This window comes from Esox lucius, chromosome 17, assembly GCF_011004845.1.
Source record: "Esox lucius isolate fEsoLuc1 chromosome 17, fEsoLuc1.pri, whole genome shotgun sequence".
Lineage (NCBI taxonomy): Eukaryota > Metazoa > Chordata > Actinopteri > Esociformes > Esocidae > Esox > Esox lucius.
The window spans coordinates 5,897,662-5,918,678 of record NC_047585.1 but is presented as its reverse complement, the minus strand read 5'-3'; the positions used below and the strand labels follow the sequence as shown (position 1 = coordinate 5,918,678).

General features: G+C 42.5%; 1 protein-coding gene across 5 annotated transcripts in view; it reads left to right on the top strand.

Annotated features, from left to right (window-relative positions):
* Window positions 1–21,017, top strand: part of kif5ab (kinesin family member 5A, b) — a 123,313-nt gene that overhangs the window by 68,979 nt on the left and 33,317 nt on the right. For 3 of the 5 annotated variants that reach the window (XM_029114191.2, XM_029114190.2, XM_029114195.2), the window contains 14 exons: window positions 324–379; window positions 515–602; window positions 2,807–2,931; window positions 4,700–4,804; window positions 5,137–5,285; window positions 6,340–6,509; window positions 7,530–7,744; window positions 9,417–9,485; window positions 9,714–9,800; window positions 10,689–10,808; window positions 11,060–11,206; window positions 18,045–18,233; window positions 18,396–18,513; window positions 20,668–20,741. In XM_029114191.2, coding sequence (XP_028970024.2) covers window positions 324–379; window positions 515–602; window positions 2,807–2,931; window positions 4,700–4,804; window positions 5,137–5,285; window positions 6,340–6,509; window positions 7,530–7,744; window positions 9,417–9,485; window positions 9,714–9,800; window positions 10,689–10,808; window positions 11,060–11,206; window positions 18,045–18,233; window positions 18,396–18,513; window positions 20,668–20,741 — 1,712 coding nt within the window. The remainder of the gene's footprint in view (window positions 1–323; window positions 380–514; window positions 603–2,806; window positions 2,932–4,699; window positions 4,805–5,136; window positions 5,286–6,339; window positions 6,510–7,529; window positions 7,745–9,416; window positions 9,486–9,713; window positions 9,801–10,688; window positions 10,809–11,059; window positions 11,207–18,044; window positions 18,234–18,395; window positions 18,514–20,667; window positions 20,742–21,017) is intronic. The other 2 variants (XM_029114194.2, XM_029114192.2) reach the window with 2 other exon arrangements.

The window sequence follows — 21,017 nt, the reverse complement described above, 5'->3', positions numbered from 1 at the left end:
CATTTAGGTTTAGATTATGATTTGTTTTATTTCGAATCAAGTCCGACCTCAAGAAGCCTTTTTATACTTCTAATTCACGTTTTCCTGCAACACGATGATTAAATGAATTTCTGCTATCAGTATTTCTTTTGTAAAGAGTGCTGTGTCTGTGTTGGTAAAATGACTGTGAAATACAATTTGATTGGATTTCACTGTTTTGTGCCTTAGGGAAGATATTAAACTAATGTTTTTTCAACTCAATAAGGAAGAATTGTGGCTTTACAGTTTTCCTGAATGTCTCTGCTGGGTAATAAAAGACATCTCTCTTTTTCTGCCTCTCTCAGTGACTAAGACCAATCTGTCAGTGCACGAGGACAAGAACAGAGTTCCGTATGTGAAGGTGAATCAGCAGTCAGAATACTAACTGTCCGTCTGTGTTCTGTTGAGAGCATCAGACCCAAATGTCTGTTTCAGGAATTAGGAATGATTGCTAATTCAAATTATTCTTCCTGTTTTCTGTCAAATTGTGTCTCAGGGCTGCACTGAACGCTTTGTCTCCAGCCCAGAGGAGGTGATGGATGTTATCGATGAGGGAAAAGCCAACCGCCATGTTGCTGTCACCAGTAAGCCCAATGACATTGGTCATTTTAATGTTACCTGTAAATCAGCAGTTGCAGTGTTCTTGTTTTGATTGAGGAAGTGTTTGTTTCACCTCAGCCATGTTGCTGTCTAAATCCAGGGGTGGGGAGAGTACTGAAAATCTGTCATTTTAAGTACTGTGACATAAAACATATTCAAATGTCCTCAAGCGAAAGAGGCAAAAAGGAAAATCAAATTAACAGTAAAAAATTTGTTCAGGTAGACAATTGCTTGCGGTAGTAGTTGTGTGGTAGTAGTAATAAGCACAAGTTTTTTTTTGCCTGACCGTGTATGCTGAGCTGGCTAGGAAGAGCAAATGTCTCTTACTGAGTGAGTAAGTGAGTGTGTGACTACCTGTTGTTAAATAGCGTAGTGGTTTACAACCTTCAGTAGCTACGTTATAGTAAGCCTAAAATAAAACTTTTTACAGTTATATTCCAACTATTTCTGGTGGATTTTAGAAGTACGCGTCCGTGCATGCTTTTCACATTGTATGATTTTTAAGTAATTAATTTGCATTTTATTGCATGACATAAGTATTTTATACATCAGAAAAGCAGAACTTAATGTTTGGTACAGAAACCTTTGTTTGCATTCTACATGCATTTTGCATTGCAACAGTACGTACTTCACCATCATCTGCAAAATACATACTCATAGTACATAGTATGCCATTTGAGATTCAGCCAATGCTTTCAATTTCCTCGTAGTTCACATAGCATAGTGGTTTGTTATTCAATAGTTTTTGTATGGACGACCATCTAAAGTAATCTTTGTACAAAAGTACACTTTAGTTCTGTTAATAAACGTTCTGTTTTCCATGTTATTGCAGCAAAACAGTATTGGCTGCATTTGGAGACCATATGGAGGTTGATTGGCCATTAGCAAGTATTGTTCCCTACCCTTCAATCTTTTGCCCCGGTCCGATTCCCATCTCAGACGTTACATTTTTTCTCTCTCAGAAATACAGTGTCTCACAAGTGAGTACACCCCTCACATTTTTGTAAATATTTGATTATATCTTTTCATATGACAACACTAAAGAAATGACACTTTGCTACAATGTAAAGTAGTGAGTGAACAGCTTGTATAACAGTGTACATTTGCTGTCCCCTCAAAATAACTCAACACACAGCCATTAATGTCTAAACCGCTGGCAACAAAAGTGAGTACACCCCTAAGTGAAAATGTCCAATTTGGGCCCAATTAGCCATTTTCCCTCCCCGGTGTCATGTGACTCGTTAGTGTTTCAAGGTCTCAGGTGTGAATGGGGAGCAGATGTGTTAAATTTGGTGTCATCGCTCTCACACTCCCTCATACTGGTCACTGGAAGTTCAACATGACACCTCTTGGCAAAGAACTCTCTGAGGATCTGAAAAAAATTATTGTTGCCCTACATAAAGATGGCCTAGGCTATAAGAAGATTGCCAAGGGCCCCTGAAACTGAGCTGCAGCGCGGTGGCCAAGACCATACAGCGGTTTAACAGAACAGGTTCCACTAAGAAACAGGCCTCGTCATGGTCGATCAAAGAAGTTGAGTGCACATGCTCAGTGTCATATCCAGAGGTTGTCTTTGGGAAATAGACGTATGAATGCTGCCAGCATTGTTGTAGATGTTGAAGGCCTGGGGAGTCAGCCTGTCAGTGCTCAGACCATACTCTGCACACTGCATCAAATTAGTCTGCATGGGTGTCATCCCAGAAGGAAGCCTCTTCTAAAGATGCACAAGAAAGCCCGCAAACAGTTTGCTGAAGACAAGCAGACTAAGGACATGGATTACTGGAAACATGTCCTGTGGTCTGATGAGACCAAGATAAACTTATTTGGTTCAGATGGTGTCAAGCGTGTGTGGCGTCAACCAGGTGAGGAGTACAAAGACAAGTGTGTCTTGCCTACAGTCAAGCATGGTGTTGGGAGTGTCATGGTCATCGAACAACAATATATCCACTCTGTAATACCATGAATCTTATACATTTTAAAGTATAATTGTACAGATTATTGGGTGGTATGTCTTTTACTGCCCAAAACACCAATTCACATGGTGATGGTCCAACCTACATCAATATGTCATCCATACACTGGATAAACATGGGAAGGTGTGGAATAAGGAAACAAGTATGGGGAGTAACATCATTCTTGCAGACAAGTTAAGCACAGTTAATCTCTCATCCTCTCTTTTCCTCTCCAGATATGAATGAGCACAGCTCCAGGAGTCACAGCATCTTCCTGATCAACATCAAGCAGGAGCATGTGGAGACAGAGCAGAAGCTGTGTGGGAAGCTGTACCTGGTTGACCTGGCTGGGAGTGAGAAGGTGACTTAAATTGTAACAAAGCATCATTACTGAATCTCAATAGGCTTAGAAGAGGTCTAAAGCCAGATGTTTAGAGAGAATTTCCTGGACATACATTAATCGTGAACATATATTTAGTAGGGACGTCTTCTAACTTTACTATACTTTAGTAGGGAAAGAACCTCAAGGAACAGATGCTAGTCAATGATTCATATGTTGTTCTTCGAGGAACCTTTAATAGTAGCGAAGGGTACTGAAGGAAGTCTGGACTGAGCCCCTTCAATAACAGAACGAGTCCTGTTTAAACCGTAAAATTAGTTTTCTTCAAAAAGAGGGGTTCCTCATGGGATCTCTTTCATCTTAAGAGGTTTTTAGAACCCCATAGGGGATCTTACACAGAGTAGTCTTGTAAAAAAAAAACATTTAATGAGGAAATTTCAATTGGGCAAGCTTTTTAGTCTAAGACTAGGCTTAATTTTCATCCCATAGTGAATTCATTATATCTCTGGTGAAGACCTGGTCAGGAGTAACTAATGAACTATGTCTGATGCACCAAAATACTTCTCCTTCCCCTTCATCCGGTGGTTTCGTTATCTAATCCTCAAATGAATCTCTGCCACAGATGGCGCAGTACCCTGCCATAGTACCCTGCCACATTACCCTGCCATAGTACCCTGCCATAGTACCCTGCCATAGTACCCTACCACAGTACCCTGCCATAGTACCCTGCCACAGTACCCTGCCATAGTACCCTGCCATAGTACCCTGGCATAGTACCCTGCCATAGTACCCTGCCACAGTACCCTGCCATAGTACCCTGCCACAGTACCCTGCCATAGTACCCTGCCACAGTACCCTGCCACAGTACCCTGCCACAGTACCCTGCCATAGTACCGTGCCATAGTACCCTGCCATAGTACCCTGCCATAGTACCCTGCCACAGTACCCTGCCATAGTACCGTGCCATAGTACCCTGCCATAGTACCCTGCCACAGTACCCTGCCATAGTACCCTGCCACAGTACCCTGCCACAGTACCCTGCCACAGTACCCTGCCACAGTAGCCGTATTTCATGTTAAAATGGCTCCTCATTTAAAGTGGGCCGCAGGTACTTTACCTCTATGTGAACTGGGACTGGTGTAATGACTACTTGTTACTGCAGAAAATGCTAGATTCTCCTTCTCTTTTCATCCCCACTTTGTTTGTTAGGGTTGTATCGACCCAAGCCTCTGCCCTTTGCAGTTGGTCGTTGGTGAATCTGCGACACATCAGGACCCTGCTGGAAATCTATTTTAATGAACTGGGTTTAACACATACCAATGCCTCAAGGTACAGGGCTGTGCAATTGTCAAATGTGCATCTCAAGGGACAGTCTGGGCGATATGCCCAGACACAAAGCCTTCACATTGATTTCTACATGGATATCCCCATGTGAGTTGCTCGGACCTAGTCAGTGTGGTAATAGAGACTAGTGTGGGAATAAATTGGGTTTAATGTGTCCCAAGGGCATTGTAGACCTATGGGGTCTGCACACGGTACATTAACAGCATATGAAATGCAACCCAACGTATAAAGGGGCTACAGTAGGTCTTCAGCTGGAGTTTCAACAGTAGTGCTGGAGGTCCTTAACATGTCTGATTTTCCCTCTTTAAGTTGACATTAATAGTTCAGTTATCCATAACTGGCTATACACCGACAGCTGTTGGTTCCATAGAGGGCCTGGGCTGGATGTGAGCCTTGTCTGTGCTTACCTCCTGGACTGTATGTGTTTTGTAATATCCTTCCTCAGGTGAGCAAAACAGGAGCGGAGGGGGCTGTCTTGGATGAAGCTAAGAACATCAACAAGTCCCTGTCCTCTCTAGGGAATGTTATCTCTGCTCTGGCCGAGGGAACTGTAAGGATACTCTCATTAAATCAAATTTGTCTCACTGATCGATTTAAAGGATTTTATTTTCTATTGTTATTAATACATATAAAAAACATTGAATTACACTGGGAGCTGGAATACTGACCAGTGGTTCAGCGATTCAAATGCTAGATTCTCCTTCTCTTTTCATCCCCACTTTGTTTGTTAGGGTTGTATCGACCCAAGCCTCTGCCCTTTGCAGTTGGTCGTTGGTGAATCTGCGATTTTCTGCGCTCTTTCTCTCCCTGTTCTCCCTCTATCTCTCCCCCTCTACTCCCTATATCCACCCCCCCCCCCCCTTCTTCTGTCTCCCCCTGTAGAAGACCCACGTGCCATACCGGGACAGTAAGATGACTCGCATCCTGCAAGACTCTCTGGGGGGGAACTGCAGGACCACCATGTTCATCTGCTGCTCCCCCTCCAGCTACAATGACCAGGAGACCAAGTCCACACTGATGTTTGGACAACGGTAACAGACCCACAAAACACACACACACAGTGAAAGTCCATGAAAAGATGCACACACGGATGCAGCACATACAGCACACTCTCACACACACAGACATGCCCTAAATGGTATTGAATGTACAATGCAACTGCCAACCTAATTGCAATGTTTATATGCTGGATTTGATGGCAGTAAAAAAAAAAATGCCTGCACTTACATGAGATTCGCATCTCACTTACACGAGGTACGCATCTCACTTACACGAAGTACGCATCTCACTTACACGAGATACACATCTCACTTACACGAGGTACACATCTCACGTACACGAGGTACACATCTCACTTACACGAGGTACACATCTCACTTACATGAGGTACACATCTCACTTACACGAGGTACACATCTCACTAACACGAGGTACACATCTCACTTACATGAGGTACACATCTCACTAACACGAGGTACACATCTCACTTACATGAGGTACACATCTCACTTACACGAGGTACACATCTCACTTACACGAGGTACACATCTCACTAACACGAGGTACACATCTCACTTACATGAGGTACACATCTCACTAACACGAGGTACACATCTCACTTACATGAGGTACACATCTCACTTACACGAGGTACACATCTCACTAACACGAGGTACGCATCTCACTAACACGAAGTACGCATCTCACTTACACGAGGTACGCAATTTACTTACACGAAGTACGCATCTCACTTTATAGTCAGTCTAGTGTTTGTAGGTTATAGACTAACAAAACCCCAAACCACTTAACTGTAGGACATATGGATTTCTCAGAACACTGCACTGCGCTAGACGGATCCTACAGCAGTTATATATAGATCTAAACACTACAGAATATGTGCCCAAAACATTTATCCATCGGGTATTTCGTTTTTTTTGGGGTTTAAACCCACACTGCGGCATTACATGAGCCGCTATGGCAACGGCTTAGATGGCTGGGCTGCCATCGGCCACGGAATTACAGAATATATATACATAAGATGTCCAAGTTCAAAAGCCAGTCCTGTCTCCTTCTCTGACCCCTCAGAGCAAAGACTATCAGGAATACGGCGTCGGTGAACCTGGAGCTGACGGCAGAGCAGTGGAAGAAGAAGTACGAGAAGGAGAAAGAGAAGAACCGGGTGTTGAAGGACACGGTCCAGAGACTGGAGGCTGAACTGAACCGATGGAGGAACGGTGAGGACTCCCTTAAAACAGGCAAGTCTGGTCGCATGCACAAACACATAACATACACACACTTACAGGCACGCATGGAAACAAACACACACACACACTCTGGAAAAAATACTGTACACACTGACAGGAAGATTCACAGACTCTAGCTCCCTTTCTCGATGATTAAGTGTATTCCCCACAGTATCCTGAAGGCAAATTTCTTTGAGCTTTTGTGTTATATTCATTATATTTTAGTAAACCACAAAGAAGGCATGTATTGTTATCTCCTAAGCAGATTCATGTGGGTGAATACACAAAGAGTTACAGCTCATTGTATTCTATAGACAGACATGGACACACCTACCAGAACCACACAATAGAACGATGAAAATGTAGTTTACTAAAGACATTCATAGGTTTATAGAAACTGTAGAAACCTGGTCTGCCACTCTGGAGTTACAGCAAGACAGGGACACAACATGCTCACACAAACATGCTAGAATTCTCTATACTTGAAGGAACAAAAAAAATTTTGTCTGCAAAATCCTGACTGGGATCCCTTTAACACAAACATAACCACTATCCACTAACTCGTATTGTAACCTTCTGCCTGAAACATAATGGCTGTGATAAAAATCCCTTAATTTGAAAATTAACTTTTTCCTCATGCTTTACTATGGTTGTGGGGTTTTTCAGTCCCTGACGTGTTATTCAAATATGTACACACTGTACATCATGGATACACACTGGTCACCCGGTCACCCAGTGTTCACCCAGTGGTCACCCAGTGGTCACCTGGTCACCCAGTGGTCACCCAGTGGTCACCTGGTCACCCAGTGGTCACCCGGTAGTCACCTGGTCACCCTGTTGTCACCCAGTGGTCACCTGGTCACCCAGTGGTCACGCGGTAGTCACCTGGTCACCCTGTTGTCACCCAGTGGTCACCTGGTCACCCAGTGGTCACCCGGTAGTCACCTGGTCACCCAGTTGTCCCCTAGTGGTCACCCAGTCACTTTTACCCCCAGTCAAATTCACATCTCATGACCAATTGTCCCTCTCCAGGTGAGGAGGTTCCTGAGATGGAGGTTCCCATCCAGTCTGTTCTGCCCAGAGAAGATAGCCTAGCCCGTCTCCCCAGAGAAGACAGCACCTCCTCTAGTCTGAATCGTCTCCCTAGAGAAGACAGCTCCTCCTCTATAGTAATCAGGATCTCAGAGGAGGAGAGACAGAAGTACGAGGAAGAAATACGGAAGCTTTACAAGCAGCTGGACGACAAGGTCAGAGCTTAACACACACAAACACACAGACTTGCACTAATGACACATCTACTTTAACTTAACAACAAGGACATATAACTGATATATTTAACAATTACAGATTTCCAATGTAGTCATTTAGCAGGTGCTCTTATTCAGATGGACTTACAATGAGTCCATGTTAAGATAGCTATGTGGGAAAACCACACAACCCAGACACACAATACACTGATCAGCCATAACATTATAACCACTGACAGGTGAAGTGAATAACACTGATAATCTCGTTATCATGGCACAAGTCAGTGGGTGGAATATATTAGGCAGCTAGTGAACATTCTATCTTCAAAGCTGATGTGTTCGAAGCAGGTAAAATGTACAAGCGTAAGGATCTGTGTGAATTTGACAAAGGCCAAATTGTGATGGCTAGACGACAGGGTCAGAGCATCTCCAAAACGGCAACCCATGTGGGGTGTTCCCGGGGTGGAGTGGTCAGTACCTATCAAAAGTGGTCCAAGGAAGGAAAAGCGGTGAACCGGCGACAGGGTCATGGGAGGCCAAGGCTCATTGATGCATGTGGGGAGAGAAGGCTAGCCATGTGGTCCGATCCAACAGAAAGGCTACTGTAGGTCAAATTGCTGCAAAAGTAAATGCTGGTACTGATAGAAAGGTGTCAGAACACAGTGCATCACAGTTTGTTGAATATGGGGCTGCGTAGCCGGTTCCCATGCTGAACCCAGTCCACTGCTGAAAGCGCCTACAATGGGCACATGAGCATCAGAACTGGACCACAGAGCAAAGGTGGCCTGGTCTGATGAATCACATTTCCTTTTACTTCACGTGGATGGCCGGCTGCATGTGCGTTGCTTACCTGGAGAACACATGGCACCAAGATGCACTATGGGAAGATGGCGAGACGGCGGAGGCAGTGTGATGCTTCGGGCAATGTTCTGCTGGGAGACCATGTGCACCCTTTCATGATAACGGTATTTCCTGATGGCATTGGCCTCTTTCAGCAGGATAATGCGCCCTGCCATAAAGCAAAAATGGTTCAAGAATGGTTTGAGGAACACAAAAACAAGTTCAATGTGTGGCCTTGGCCTCCAAATTCTCTAGATCTCAATTCAATCGAGCATCTGGGGGATGTGCTGGACAAACAAGTCTGATCCCTGGAGGCCCCATCTCACAACTTACAGGATTTAAAGGATCTACTGCTAACGTCTTGGTGCCAGATACCACAGCACACCTTCAGAGGTCTAGTGGAGTCCATGCCACGACGGGTCAGGGCTGTTTTCGCACGCAAAGAGTGACCTACACAATTTTAGGCAGGTGGTCATAATGTTATGGCTGATTGGTATACAGCAACACTGACTTACCACTTTCTTTTCTTTCCAAAAAAGTTGGAAAGGAAGGTTTTGAGTGAGGAACAGAAGGGTTAAAATTAAGACACCACTGCAAATTGAATGCCTCTGTTCCTCACTCAAAACTTTCCTTTTCAACTTTTTTGGAAAGGAAAGAAAAAGGTGCAATGGTCTCTTAATTTTTTCCAGAGCTTTATGTGCCACAGTAAAGCATTTCAGATCTGTAAAGAAATTCAAGCAAAACTGTAGGAAGGGTAAGGAGAAAGCTTCTGATTCCTGACAAGGTTGAGATTTGAGTATGTATGATGAAAACAATGGATATATCTCGACAGGATGATGAAATCAACCAGCAGAGCCAGCTGGTAGAGAAGCTGAAGGAGCAGATGCTGGACCAAGAAGAGGTAAGCACCCTCGGGGGAAATCTTTTGTCATGCACTAAACCAAATTATCTGATTTCATTTGGAGAATGGCAGGTTCATTGACACACGTTGCATAATAAACCTTCCACTTCTACTTAAAACTTGATGGTTATTCAGCCTGGGAAATGGCTGAGAGTAGAACAGAAGGGAAAGCCAAATGTTGAGATGTGGGAGTGATTGATTGTTGTTCGGGTTTTGAATTATTCCCAGCTCCTGGCCTCCTCTCGTGGGGATAGTGACAAGGTTTCATCAGAGTTGGGAAGGCTACAGATGGAGAGCAATGTTGCCAAGGCCGAGGTTTGTTGGTCTCATTTAGTTAGTATGATGTTTTAATACATATTCAGCCAATATATAGAACAAATGTGCAAATCAGTGTAATTTTGAAAATATGTAACTATGAATAATACAACACTCAGACAAGTTACTTCAAACTTGTAAGTAAATTTGAGATATTATATGGGCTAATGAAATCTCATATCACTGAACATTCCAAAGACCATGAGGCACAACAAGGGACCTTATAAATCATTTAAATATGATGACGTCAACAATGCTTACTATTTTACCATTACATTAACTGGATTTGTTTCACAAATGCCACATGCTACTGATAGAAATAATAGTATGGGTGTAATATTAAAATAATCTCTATAAAATGCTAATATAGGTATCTGGAATTAGATGCCAGCAGGTAAACTAAAGGAAAGCATGTATTCCTGTTATTCTTTGTCCATAGATTGCTTACAGGGAATGGACAACAATGGACAGTTTTTACATTTGGGTTAACTGTACCTTTAAGGTTTTTCACCGATTTAGAAATGGAGGAAAATCCATTATGGTTGATGTTATGGGTCCTTTAGGCAAATGTGTTCCTTGTAAGTAGACACATCTACAATTTGTTCCCAATTTAATGGCATACAATTTTTAAATTGCTTGTTATAATGCCACCATCAGGTTAAAAACTACTGTAACTTTTTAAATGCAGGATCTCTATGGCAAGTCGCATTCACATCGACCATTCACTCCAGTTTAATCAATATGGGGCCAGTGGTGTCCTAGGGAACGCGTTAGTCGCATGCACTCATGCAAGGAGGGGGACAGATCAATAGTTCCCTGCTTGATTTCATCGTTGTAGGGGACAACAAATCTAGAATAACATTGACTTATTTCCATTGTTGTCTTTAGGTAAAAGAGGTTCTACAGGCATTGGAGGAACTGGCTGTTAACTATGACCAGAAAAGTCAGGAAGTAGAGGATAAGACTCTACAGAACAAACTTCTGGCTGAGGAGCTGGCCAAGAAAATGGTACATCAGGGGAGGGAAATACAACAGATATTCTCATCTGTCCTTCATCCATCTATCCATCCATCTGTGACAGAGTTAAGAATGTACCCTAGCTCACTCCACAGCCAGCTTGAAATGGCACCAATGGGGCTAACCAATTGGTACCTTTTGGCTAACTGTGGAGGAATCTAAACAGACAGTATCGCCTTCTACTTTCACTCCTTTTTTCTTCAAATTCTTCTACTTCTCCTGCTTTTTCTTCTCTTATCCAGGCTCAACTAATGCGTATCGAGGCAGAGCTGTCTCGTCTCCAGGAAGTGAGTGGTCATCAGAGGAAACGCATCGCTGAGGTTCTCAACGGCCTGATGAGGGACCTTTCTGAGTTCAGTGCCATAGTAGGCAACAAGGACATCAAACTGGTCAGTACTATACTTTAATTATACCATAAAAGGAACACATTTGACACCACTACTGTAATTAGCTTGATCTTTGATTATTGAGACGTTTACTTAAACAGCAAGTACTGATATATTTTTGCCGGACTGCGTAAGCGGAGCCTGCCAAGAAGAGCGAATGGTTATATTGCAACTATTTCTGGTGGATTTTCAAAGTACGCATCCGTGCATGATTTTTGGGGTAATATAGGCTAGATAAAAAACCTTTGGGCAGTAAAAGCTTCTCTCCTCTTTTCACTTGTCGAAAATGTCAGTTATCATCACCCATATTGATAGTTATTGTATTAATGTCATTCAAGAATGTTTTTGTGCCATGAAATAGCTTTGGCTGTGTTAAGTTCAAGTAGTAAGTTAGATCCTAGTAAGCCTATTACTGGCTAATAAGCTGTTAAGACGGCCAGTGGCAAAAGCCATACATTTCATAGATGCTATTTGTGGTGGAGGTAAACTTAATAAGATGATGATGTCTAGTGAAATATTCAAACTTGGTGTGATGTTAATGCGTGACAAAATGATCTAATGTCGAGTTGCTTTGCCAACACTGGGCCAACATATAGCACTGTAGTGTAGCAGTTAAAGACACAGTCACGTGGGAGGCCCAGTTTTGAATCCAGTGAGAGCAACAACATTTATCACTTTTAATTGCTGGCCGCCTGAACTAGGCTTGCCTGGTTCCTTTTCTGGTTTTATTAATTGAGTTATTTTGCAGATGCTTCCATCCATGAACTTACAGTTATTGCATATTTAAATAGCTAGTTGGGAAAACCACAAAACCCAGTAAGTACACTTTTGGATGTGGAGTTAAATACTCTTTAAAAAGGTTGGGTTTCAGGGGTTTTGGGGAAATGGAGAGGGACTGAGCTGGCCCAGCTTTAAGGAAAAGCTAGTTCCATTATTGTTCTGTGAAGAGCACTGTCTGGGCTTGGAAAGAGCTGCCCTCCTTTCAAGGGTGGGTGGAGTCAGAGGCAACAGGTGGTTTAGAACAAAGAGTTGGGGTTGAGGTTAGAACCTGGAAGAAAGGTAAGAAGGGTCAGTTCTCCTTTCGGCTCCATAGACAAGCACCATGTTTTATTAGTGGATTCAGCTGTTGCTTTGTCTGTGAAAACTTCACTGCAAACTTTTTGAGTTACTTTTGATCTTACTAGGATTTACTTTAATTTATTTTGTTCTGTTAAATCTATTGTTATTTAATCCATTTTACCATCCATTTACCATCTCACTTGGATTACATTTTTATCATTGCAGATTCCCATTTTTCTTTTATTTTTGATTGTAATTTTTTTCTGTTCAAATGTCGCCTCATCCCTCAATGGAATCTAATTCCATGAACTGTGATAAGAACAAAGCAATGAAATGTAACACTCATATGTGAAAACATTTCTTCAGAACATATGGCTGAAGGAAAGGACTATTGTTCTGTTAAATCAAGTGCACATTTTAAATGAGCATTTTGCAGCCTCAAGGATATTCCCTGCGCCCTGGAACCATTTGAAACAACAATCTCTGCCACCAGTGCCCTTTTTGGGCTCATCCTGCCCCACTCCCTGTTTACCAGGGTCACATTTTGTTGCGGTATAGTAAAGGAGAAGGCCTAACAAGAGTCAGTATGAAGAGGGAGTCGGATCACTGTCCCTCTGCTTTCACAACAGGAACTAAAGTCCATGATCCGCAAGCCAAAAATATAAAAAAGTATAATCCAATATAATATCATTACTTTATTCTGAGGTAATTATTACTAAATCTGTTTTGAAACTGATCATGTATTTAGATGTTAAATTACTGTAAACTATAGTTGGCAAGAGGGAAAAATCTCCCTGCTAATACTGTACAGTATTGTTTATCCCGCCAGGAGACATAATGAGTAGTGCATCTGGCTTTAGATCTGAAGGTGGTGGGTTCAAGACTGTTACTGTGCTTCTTTTTTTGTGTAGTGTATGTCTATGTGTGTAAAAGTCACGTCATACAATTATTCTCTGAATATTGATTCAGATTGAATATTCGTTTGCCTGGAAATGGTAGAGGGTGATTTGGGTTTAAACCTTGGTTGTCCAACAGGGAAGAGATTTCAGCAAAACATGACAGCAACACCAGTGATTGGTTATGGCCAAGCGTAATCATGATTTTGTCTAAATAGTTTTATGCTTCCCAAGCCTGAATTGTGCAGCTCTGCCTCCCACTACACAGATCACTTGTAGATGCTACATATTCATTGGAAACTAATGGGGGCGGCGTGTGTCCGCGGTAGGTGTATCAGATCCTTAACACTTGCTAACAGGTGCCTCGCTCAACCTCTGACAAGAAGCGTGAAGATGGGTTTTATTATCGCTGGCCATGATTATCTTAATTATTATTAATCCTGCTTTAAAAACATTGTTGTCCCCAGAGCTAAAACTTTGTGTTGTCGCACGGCTCCAGCAAAATGAAATTACTGTAATGCTCCAAAACTTTCTGCACAGACACACGCACAAATGTATTTTATTGTGGTTCATGTGGGATTAAACTACATTATGAAGGGCAGCAGGGAACAGTTTATATTCTTCAAATATATCAGAAATGTATTCGGATCCTAAACCAGAGATTTATAAACTAAAAGCACCACTTTAAAATCTATTCTGTAACTGACTGGAAGCCAATGCAAAGATTTAAGAACCGGAGTGATGTGCTCTGTTCTCTTGGTCCGGGTTAACATTCTAGCAGCAGCATTCTGAATGAGCTGCAGCTGTTTTACAGCCTTTTTTGGGGAGTCCAGTTAAGAGGCCATTACAGTAGTCAACCCTACTAGAAATAAAAGCATGTATGAGCTTCTCTTGGTCTTTTTGGAACACCAAGCCTTTGACTCTGGCTATATGTTTTAGACGATAGAATGCTGTTTCGGTGACCGCTTTGATATGACTGTTAAATGTGAAGTCTGAGTCTATCAGAACACCAAGATTACGCACTTGATCCCTGGTTTTAAGGGCCCGAGAATCCAGCTCTTTACTAACACTTGTTCTTTTATTTTTGTTGCCAAACACAATAATCTCATAACATGAGATCTTGGTTTAATTGTTTAATTGTAGACAATTTTGGTTCATCCAGGTATTTATGTGCTCTATACAGTGACACAGAGAGTCTATTGAGCTGTTGTCATTTGGTTCGAAAGCCATTTATATTTGAGTATCATCGGCATAGCTGTGGTAGTTAATGTTATTGTTCTGTAGAATTTGGCCCAGAGGTAGCATTTAGAGATTGAACAGAAGCGGTCCGAGAACTGATCCCTGTGGAACTCCACATGCCATAGCCACCCTATCAGATTCATGATTACCAATGGTGACAAAGTAACTCCGGCCATCTAGATAAGATCTGAACCAATCAAGGACTGTCCGGGAGACCCCTACCCAATTTTCCATCCTATCTATAAGTGTTCTATGATCTATAGTGTCAAATGCTTCACTGAGATCTAATAGAACTAGAACTGTTATTTTATCTGAATCAGTATTCAGCCGTATATCATTTAAAACTTTAATCAGGGCCGTTTCAGTGCTGTGGTGAGATCTGAAACCTGACTGACATTTCTCTAAGAGACCGCTTGAGGTCACAAAATTGTTGATTGAGTTGATTGAAGAAAACCTTCTCAATGATCTTGGCTATAAAAGGGAGATTTGATACAGGTCTATAGTTGTTCATTATAGATACATCCAGTGTTCTCTTTTTTAATAGGGGAACACTGTAATAATAGGGGTTTAATAGCTGTTTTTAGAGACGTTGGGAAAATGCCTGATTGCAGAGAACCATTAACTATTTCCATTGTTATAGAGATAAAAAAAATATATATGTATGTCTGATGGCTGTGTGTCAAGACAACACGTGGAAGCTTTAAGATGTCAAACTGTTTCTTCTAGGGATTTTTGATCGATTTTATTATAATGCGACACAATAACCAAGTTATGTCTTGGTGGTCGTGGTGACGGTACAGAGTGCTTATTAGACTGTGTAGTTCTGATGGTGTGGCTAATACTTATCATTTTTTCACTAAAGAAACACGCAAATTCATTACTTTTCTCAGTGGACATGAGTTCTGATGCTATCTGCTTTAGGGGGTTTGTAAGCTTGTCGACCATGACAAATAGAGCGCGGGTATTGTTGATATTCTTGTTGATCATTCCCGATAAATGTTGCTGTCTGGCCCTGCGTAACTCACTGTTGAAGCTACCAAGGCTTTGTTCATAGATGTCATAGTGGATTTGAAGTTTAGTTTTCCTCCACTTACGTTCCGCTTTCCTACATTCTCTTTTCAGGGTTCTTACCATCATGGTGGTTCTCCATGGTGTTTTCTGTTTGCTCATAGTTTTCTTTACCTTTACCGGAGCAACACGATCCATGACATTCAATATTTTGGCATTAAAATAATCCAGGAGTACATCAACTGACTCAGCACTAATTGTTGGAGAGATAGCTATGGCTTCAATAAACTGAGCATTGGTACGCTCATTAATGTACCTTTTCTTAACAGAAACAGAGTTTACTGGAACATCCGGGGTGATCAGTGATCAAATAAAACACAGAAATGATCAGACAGGACCAAGTCTTTAACCATGACAGAGGAAATATCAAGACCTTTAGAGAGAACCAGATCTAGAATTTGGCCTTGAGTGTGTGTATGCTCTTTCACATGATGAGTGAGATCAAATGTGTCAAGTAGTGCCACGCTGCCACAACAGATTTAAAGTCTAAAACTTGTGTTCAAGACAATTTCAACGTGTAATGTGTAGGAAGAGGAGGGAAACCACCAGTCGCCGAATCAGGTCATCGTTTATATTATCTTGAATAAGCAGCCGCACACTACGTGGCCAAACACAACACAATGCACAATAACCCATGAGGGATGAATAGAAAACAGGGCAACTTAAAGGAATGGTAATCACCACAACGAGACACAGGTGGCTGCCCCCATCCCATACCGGTGGTTAGTACACCGCCGAGGAGGAGAGCAGTGGAGGAGTTAGGCCGGCCTGACCAAATGTCTGTTAAACAACTGCTTTATTGTTTATTGTGGTCTTTTTTATAACTTGGGTATTTCATATTTACATTTTGTATGTGTTTTTATTATTGTAATACACGGCTCAGCTCTGAAAGAGACCTGCGTCTCAGTTGATTGGTGGCATTTGAAAGGAGCCCTACCAACAGCGAGTTGCCGCAGTCCAGATGTGAATAACATTTGCCTAGTACCTTTCTGTGAGAGTTGAGGTTGTACCCTACTAATTTTGCAAATCATGAACCTGCAAGAGCGAGTGACAGCCTGGATGTCTGCAGGGAACAACATGTTATCCAGGATTACTGCAAAGTGATTTGCACTTTAGAAGGGAGAGTCTGATGTAGCCCTCTAATCTAATATGGATCAAGACACTCACTGATAAGCATTCTTTGAACACTGTGAGTCAAGGCCAGGTCCCCATGACCATATTTCAGAGAGAGAACAGATTTTCAGTGACTACATAAAAAATTTTTTATCATATCTGTTCTAATTGATGTGTTTGTTTTTTCAGTCACACTTCATATTGGGAATTGTAGAATTTGCTGTTGTTCTCAATTGCAGAAGTAAATGAATAATTGAACTGGACTGTTTCCCACCTACTGTACTAGCACTGACTTGTACATATTATGAATAGGTTATGTTGTTGTCACACATAGCTTTCTTAAGATGAATGCAATATCTCACTCTCGTTTTCTGTCAACAACAACCAGTAATCATATTTTGATCGTAACTGATGTGTTTGTTCTCTCAATCCCGCTTCATTTTAGTGAATATTGAATATGCAAAGTAACTAAAATTTGTGTTTTAACCTCCGCCCCTCCTCTTCAAGAGTGTTTAAACCTCCGCCCCTCCTCTTTAGGAGTGTTTTAACCTCCGCCCCTCCTCTTCAGGAGTGTTTAAACCTCCGCCCCTACTCTTCAGGAGTGTTTAAACCTCCGCCCCTACTCTTTAGGAGTGTTTTAACCTCCGCACCTCCTCTTTAGGAGTGTTTTAACCTCCACCCCTCCTCTTCAGGAGTGTTTTAACCTCCGCCCCTCCTCTTCAGGAGTGTTTTAACCTCCGCCCCTCCTCTTCAGGAGTGTTTTAACCTCCGCACCTCCTCTTCAGGAGTGTTTTAACCTCCGCCCCTCCTCTTCAGGAGTGTTTTAACCTCCGCCCCTCCTCTTCAGGAGTGTTTTAACCTCCGCCCCTCCTCTTCAGGAGTGTTTTAACCTCCGCCCCTCCTCTTCAGGAGTGTTTTAACCTCCGCCCCTCCTCTTCAGGAGTGTTTTAACCTCCGCACCTCCTCTTCAGGAGTGTTTTTAACCTCCGCCCCTCCTCTTCAGGAGTGTTTTAACCTCCGCCCCTCCTCTTCAGGAGTGTTTTAACCTCCACCCCTCCTCTTCAGGAGTGTTTTAACCTCCGCACCTCCTCTTCAGGAGTGTTTTAACCTCCGCACCTCCTCTTCAGGAGTGTTTTAACCTCCGCCCCTCCTCTTCAGGAGTGTTTTTAACCTCCGCCCCCTCCTCTTCAGGAGTGTTTTAACCTCCGCCCCTCCTCTTCAGGAGTGTTTTAACCTCCGCCCCTCCTCTTCAGGAGTGTTTTAACCTCCGCCCCTCCTCTTCAGGAGTGTTTTAACCTCCGCCCCTCCTCTTCAGGAGTGTTTTGAACTCAGCTGCAGCTCTCTGTTCTTCCCTTGCAATGCTGCCTTACCGGCTCTCTACCTTTTGTTTTCACCTCCCCTTTCCTCTAAATGCTTTATTTTGACTCCATAATAGCGTAATCATAGAGGTATCTCCCTCCCTCCAGCCCATGGAAATAACGGGTGCAATTGAAGAGGAGTTCACTGTGGCCCGTCTCTACATCAGCAAGATCAAGTCAGAGGTCAAGTCAATGGTGAAACGCTGCCGTCAGTTGGAGAACCTTCAGATGGAGTGCCACAGAAAGATGGAGGAGACGGGGAGAGAGCTGTCCTCCTGCCAGCTCCTCATTTCACAGGTCAGTGACAATGGATCGATACTCAAAATGTCTTTCAGCAGATTTTCCTCTTTTATGGAGTCCTATCATCTGGTTTGGTTGTGCTTTGCACTCCTACTGATCTTAACATTGGTGCTAGCGTTGAGTTATCACAATCGTTGACTGTTTTTGGTGTGGTTACAGCACCAGGCAAAGATCCGCTCCCTGACAGAGTACATGCAGAACGTAGAGCTGAAGAAGAGGCAGCTGGAGGACAGCTACGACTCTCTGAGTGAAGAGCTGGCTAAACTCAAGGCACAAGGTAAAACTCCTGAAACGACTGACCCAAATAAACAAACTTTGAAATGACTGACCCAAATAAATAAACTTTTGAATACTTAACTACAAACCCACAACTAACGTTCAGCCTCTTTAGTTCATAGGGGGACTGTGTAGTTTTGTAATATCTATATAAATACCATGAAATAAAAGCTAAGTATTTTACATTATGTAGTAATTGTTGATTTCCAGTCCAAAATCTGGAGTGTAAAAGTTGAAAGAAGAAAACATTCTTCACTGTCCCAATACTTATGGATGGCACTGTGTGTGTGCTTACTTCATATCATAAATGTTTTTTTTTTATATGAGGAAAATAATCCTGCAACAAGAAGAATGTGAATTGTTATATATATTATAATGTAATGCTTCTAGTTGTGGTGTAGTGTTGGCAAGGGAACCAGGCGCAGGCAGTTATCTTGTTCATGGGTTTAATGAAAACAAACAAACCAAGCACGAACGGAAAACAATACTGAGGACTGAATGAAAATAAAGTGCACGACAATGCGACTTAACAACTAACATTCAAACAGTACATCAAACAACACTCACCGGCATACAAACAGAAGCAACAGCAACAATGATCCACAATGTGGGGCGCAGAGGGGAAACATTTAAACACATACAAACGAAACAAATTGGGACCTGGTGTGAAAGATTGAAAACATGTGACAGTCCGGGATGTGTTCGTGTGATATGGGAACTTGAGAATATATGGCACGGTGGCGCTGCTGCTCACCGCACCTTGACATATAATGAATGGGACTTAAATTTTTCATCAAGGGAGACCAAGCCATTACTTTCATTCTTTTTAATAATGAAATATACAGGACATCCCCATTACCCCAGTTACCCTACACAACATGCCCCATTAACCCAGTTACCCTACACAACATGCCCCATTAGCCCAGTTACCCTACACAACATGCCCCATTAGCCCAGTTAACCTACACAACATGCCCCATTAGCCCAGTTAACCTACACAACACGCCCCATTACCCCAGTTACCCTACACAACACGCCCCATTAGCTCAGTTACCCTACACAACATGCCCCATTAGCCCAGTTACCCTACACAACATGCCCCATTACCCCAGTTACCCTACACAAAATGCCCCATTACCCCAGTTACCCTACACAACATGCCCCATTAGCCCAGTTACCCTACACAACATGCCCCATTACCCCAGTTACCCTACACAACATGCCCCATTTCCCCAGTTACCCTACACAACATGCCCCATTACCCCAGTTACCCTACACAACATGCCCCATTAGCCCAGTTACCCTACACAACATGCCCCATTAGCCCAGTTAACCTACACAACATGCCCCATTAGCCCAGTTAACCTACACAACACGCCCCATTACCCCAGTTACCCTACACAACACGCCCCATTAGCTCAGTTACCCTACACAACATGCCCCATTAGCCCAGTTACCCTACACAACATGCCCCATTACCCCAGTTACCCTACACAACATGACCCATTACCCAGTTACCCTACACAACATGCCCCATTAACCCAGTTACCCTACACAACATGCCCCATTACCCAGTTACCCTACACAACATGCCCCATTAACCCAGTTACCCTACACAACATGCCCCATTACCCAGTTACCCTACACAACATGCCCCATTACCCCAGTTACCCTATGCCTTTCTTTATGCCTTTCAACATGTCACTATAAACGGTGACAGATGATTATAGTACAGAAGATATAAAACACTTATAAATACATTAAATATACATAAAACAATGAGTTTTTATATAGAAATAATTCATGCAATTAACCGGATCGACGCTTGGATGGCTGAAATTAGCGCGTTTTTAGAATTTCTGAGTTCTTGAAAAATAATTGCGGATACTTGAGTTTGCGAATGTGGAACCATGGATAGCTGGGGGAATACTGTACTACAATTTTGCATTTCTTGCTGTGCATTAAAAGTCTTGCAACAATAAGATAGAGAAGTTTATATACGGCATCTTTATGACTGTGGCCAAACTCAATGACTCACACCACAAGTGAAGCTAATATCAGGAAAGCTGAAATGACCAGTCAAATGGCAGGGAAGACTGTTTGATGAGAAATGCAAATGTATGTGTATCTAGGGGTGTGCCTTTGTGTGTTTCAGAAAGCATACTTGTGGTCACAAAGGGAGAGAACCCGACGGAGATCGAGGAGGCGGCTGATGTCAGGGTAACCATGGTAATGGACTGTGTGGGATGCAATTAGCATGATTCAAACAGTGATATTGTATGTGTGTATCCTCCTGCACTGTTTGTCTCTATGTGCCTGTGTTGTGTGTGTCTGCCTGTATGTGTTTCTCCCTGAGTGTGTTAACTGTGTTGTGTTTCTCCCTGAGTGTGTTAACTGTGTTGTGTTTCTCCCTGTGTGTGTTAACTGTGTTGTGTTTCTCCCTGAGTGTGTTAACTGTGTTGTGTTTCTCCCTGAGTGTGTTAACTGTGTTGTGTTTCTCCCTGA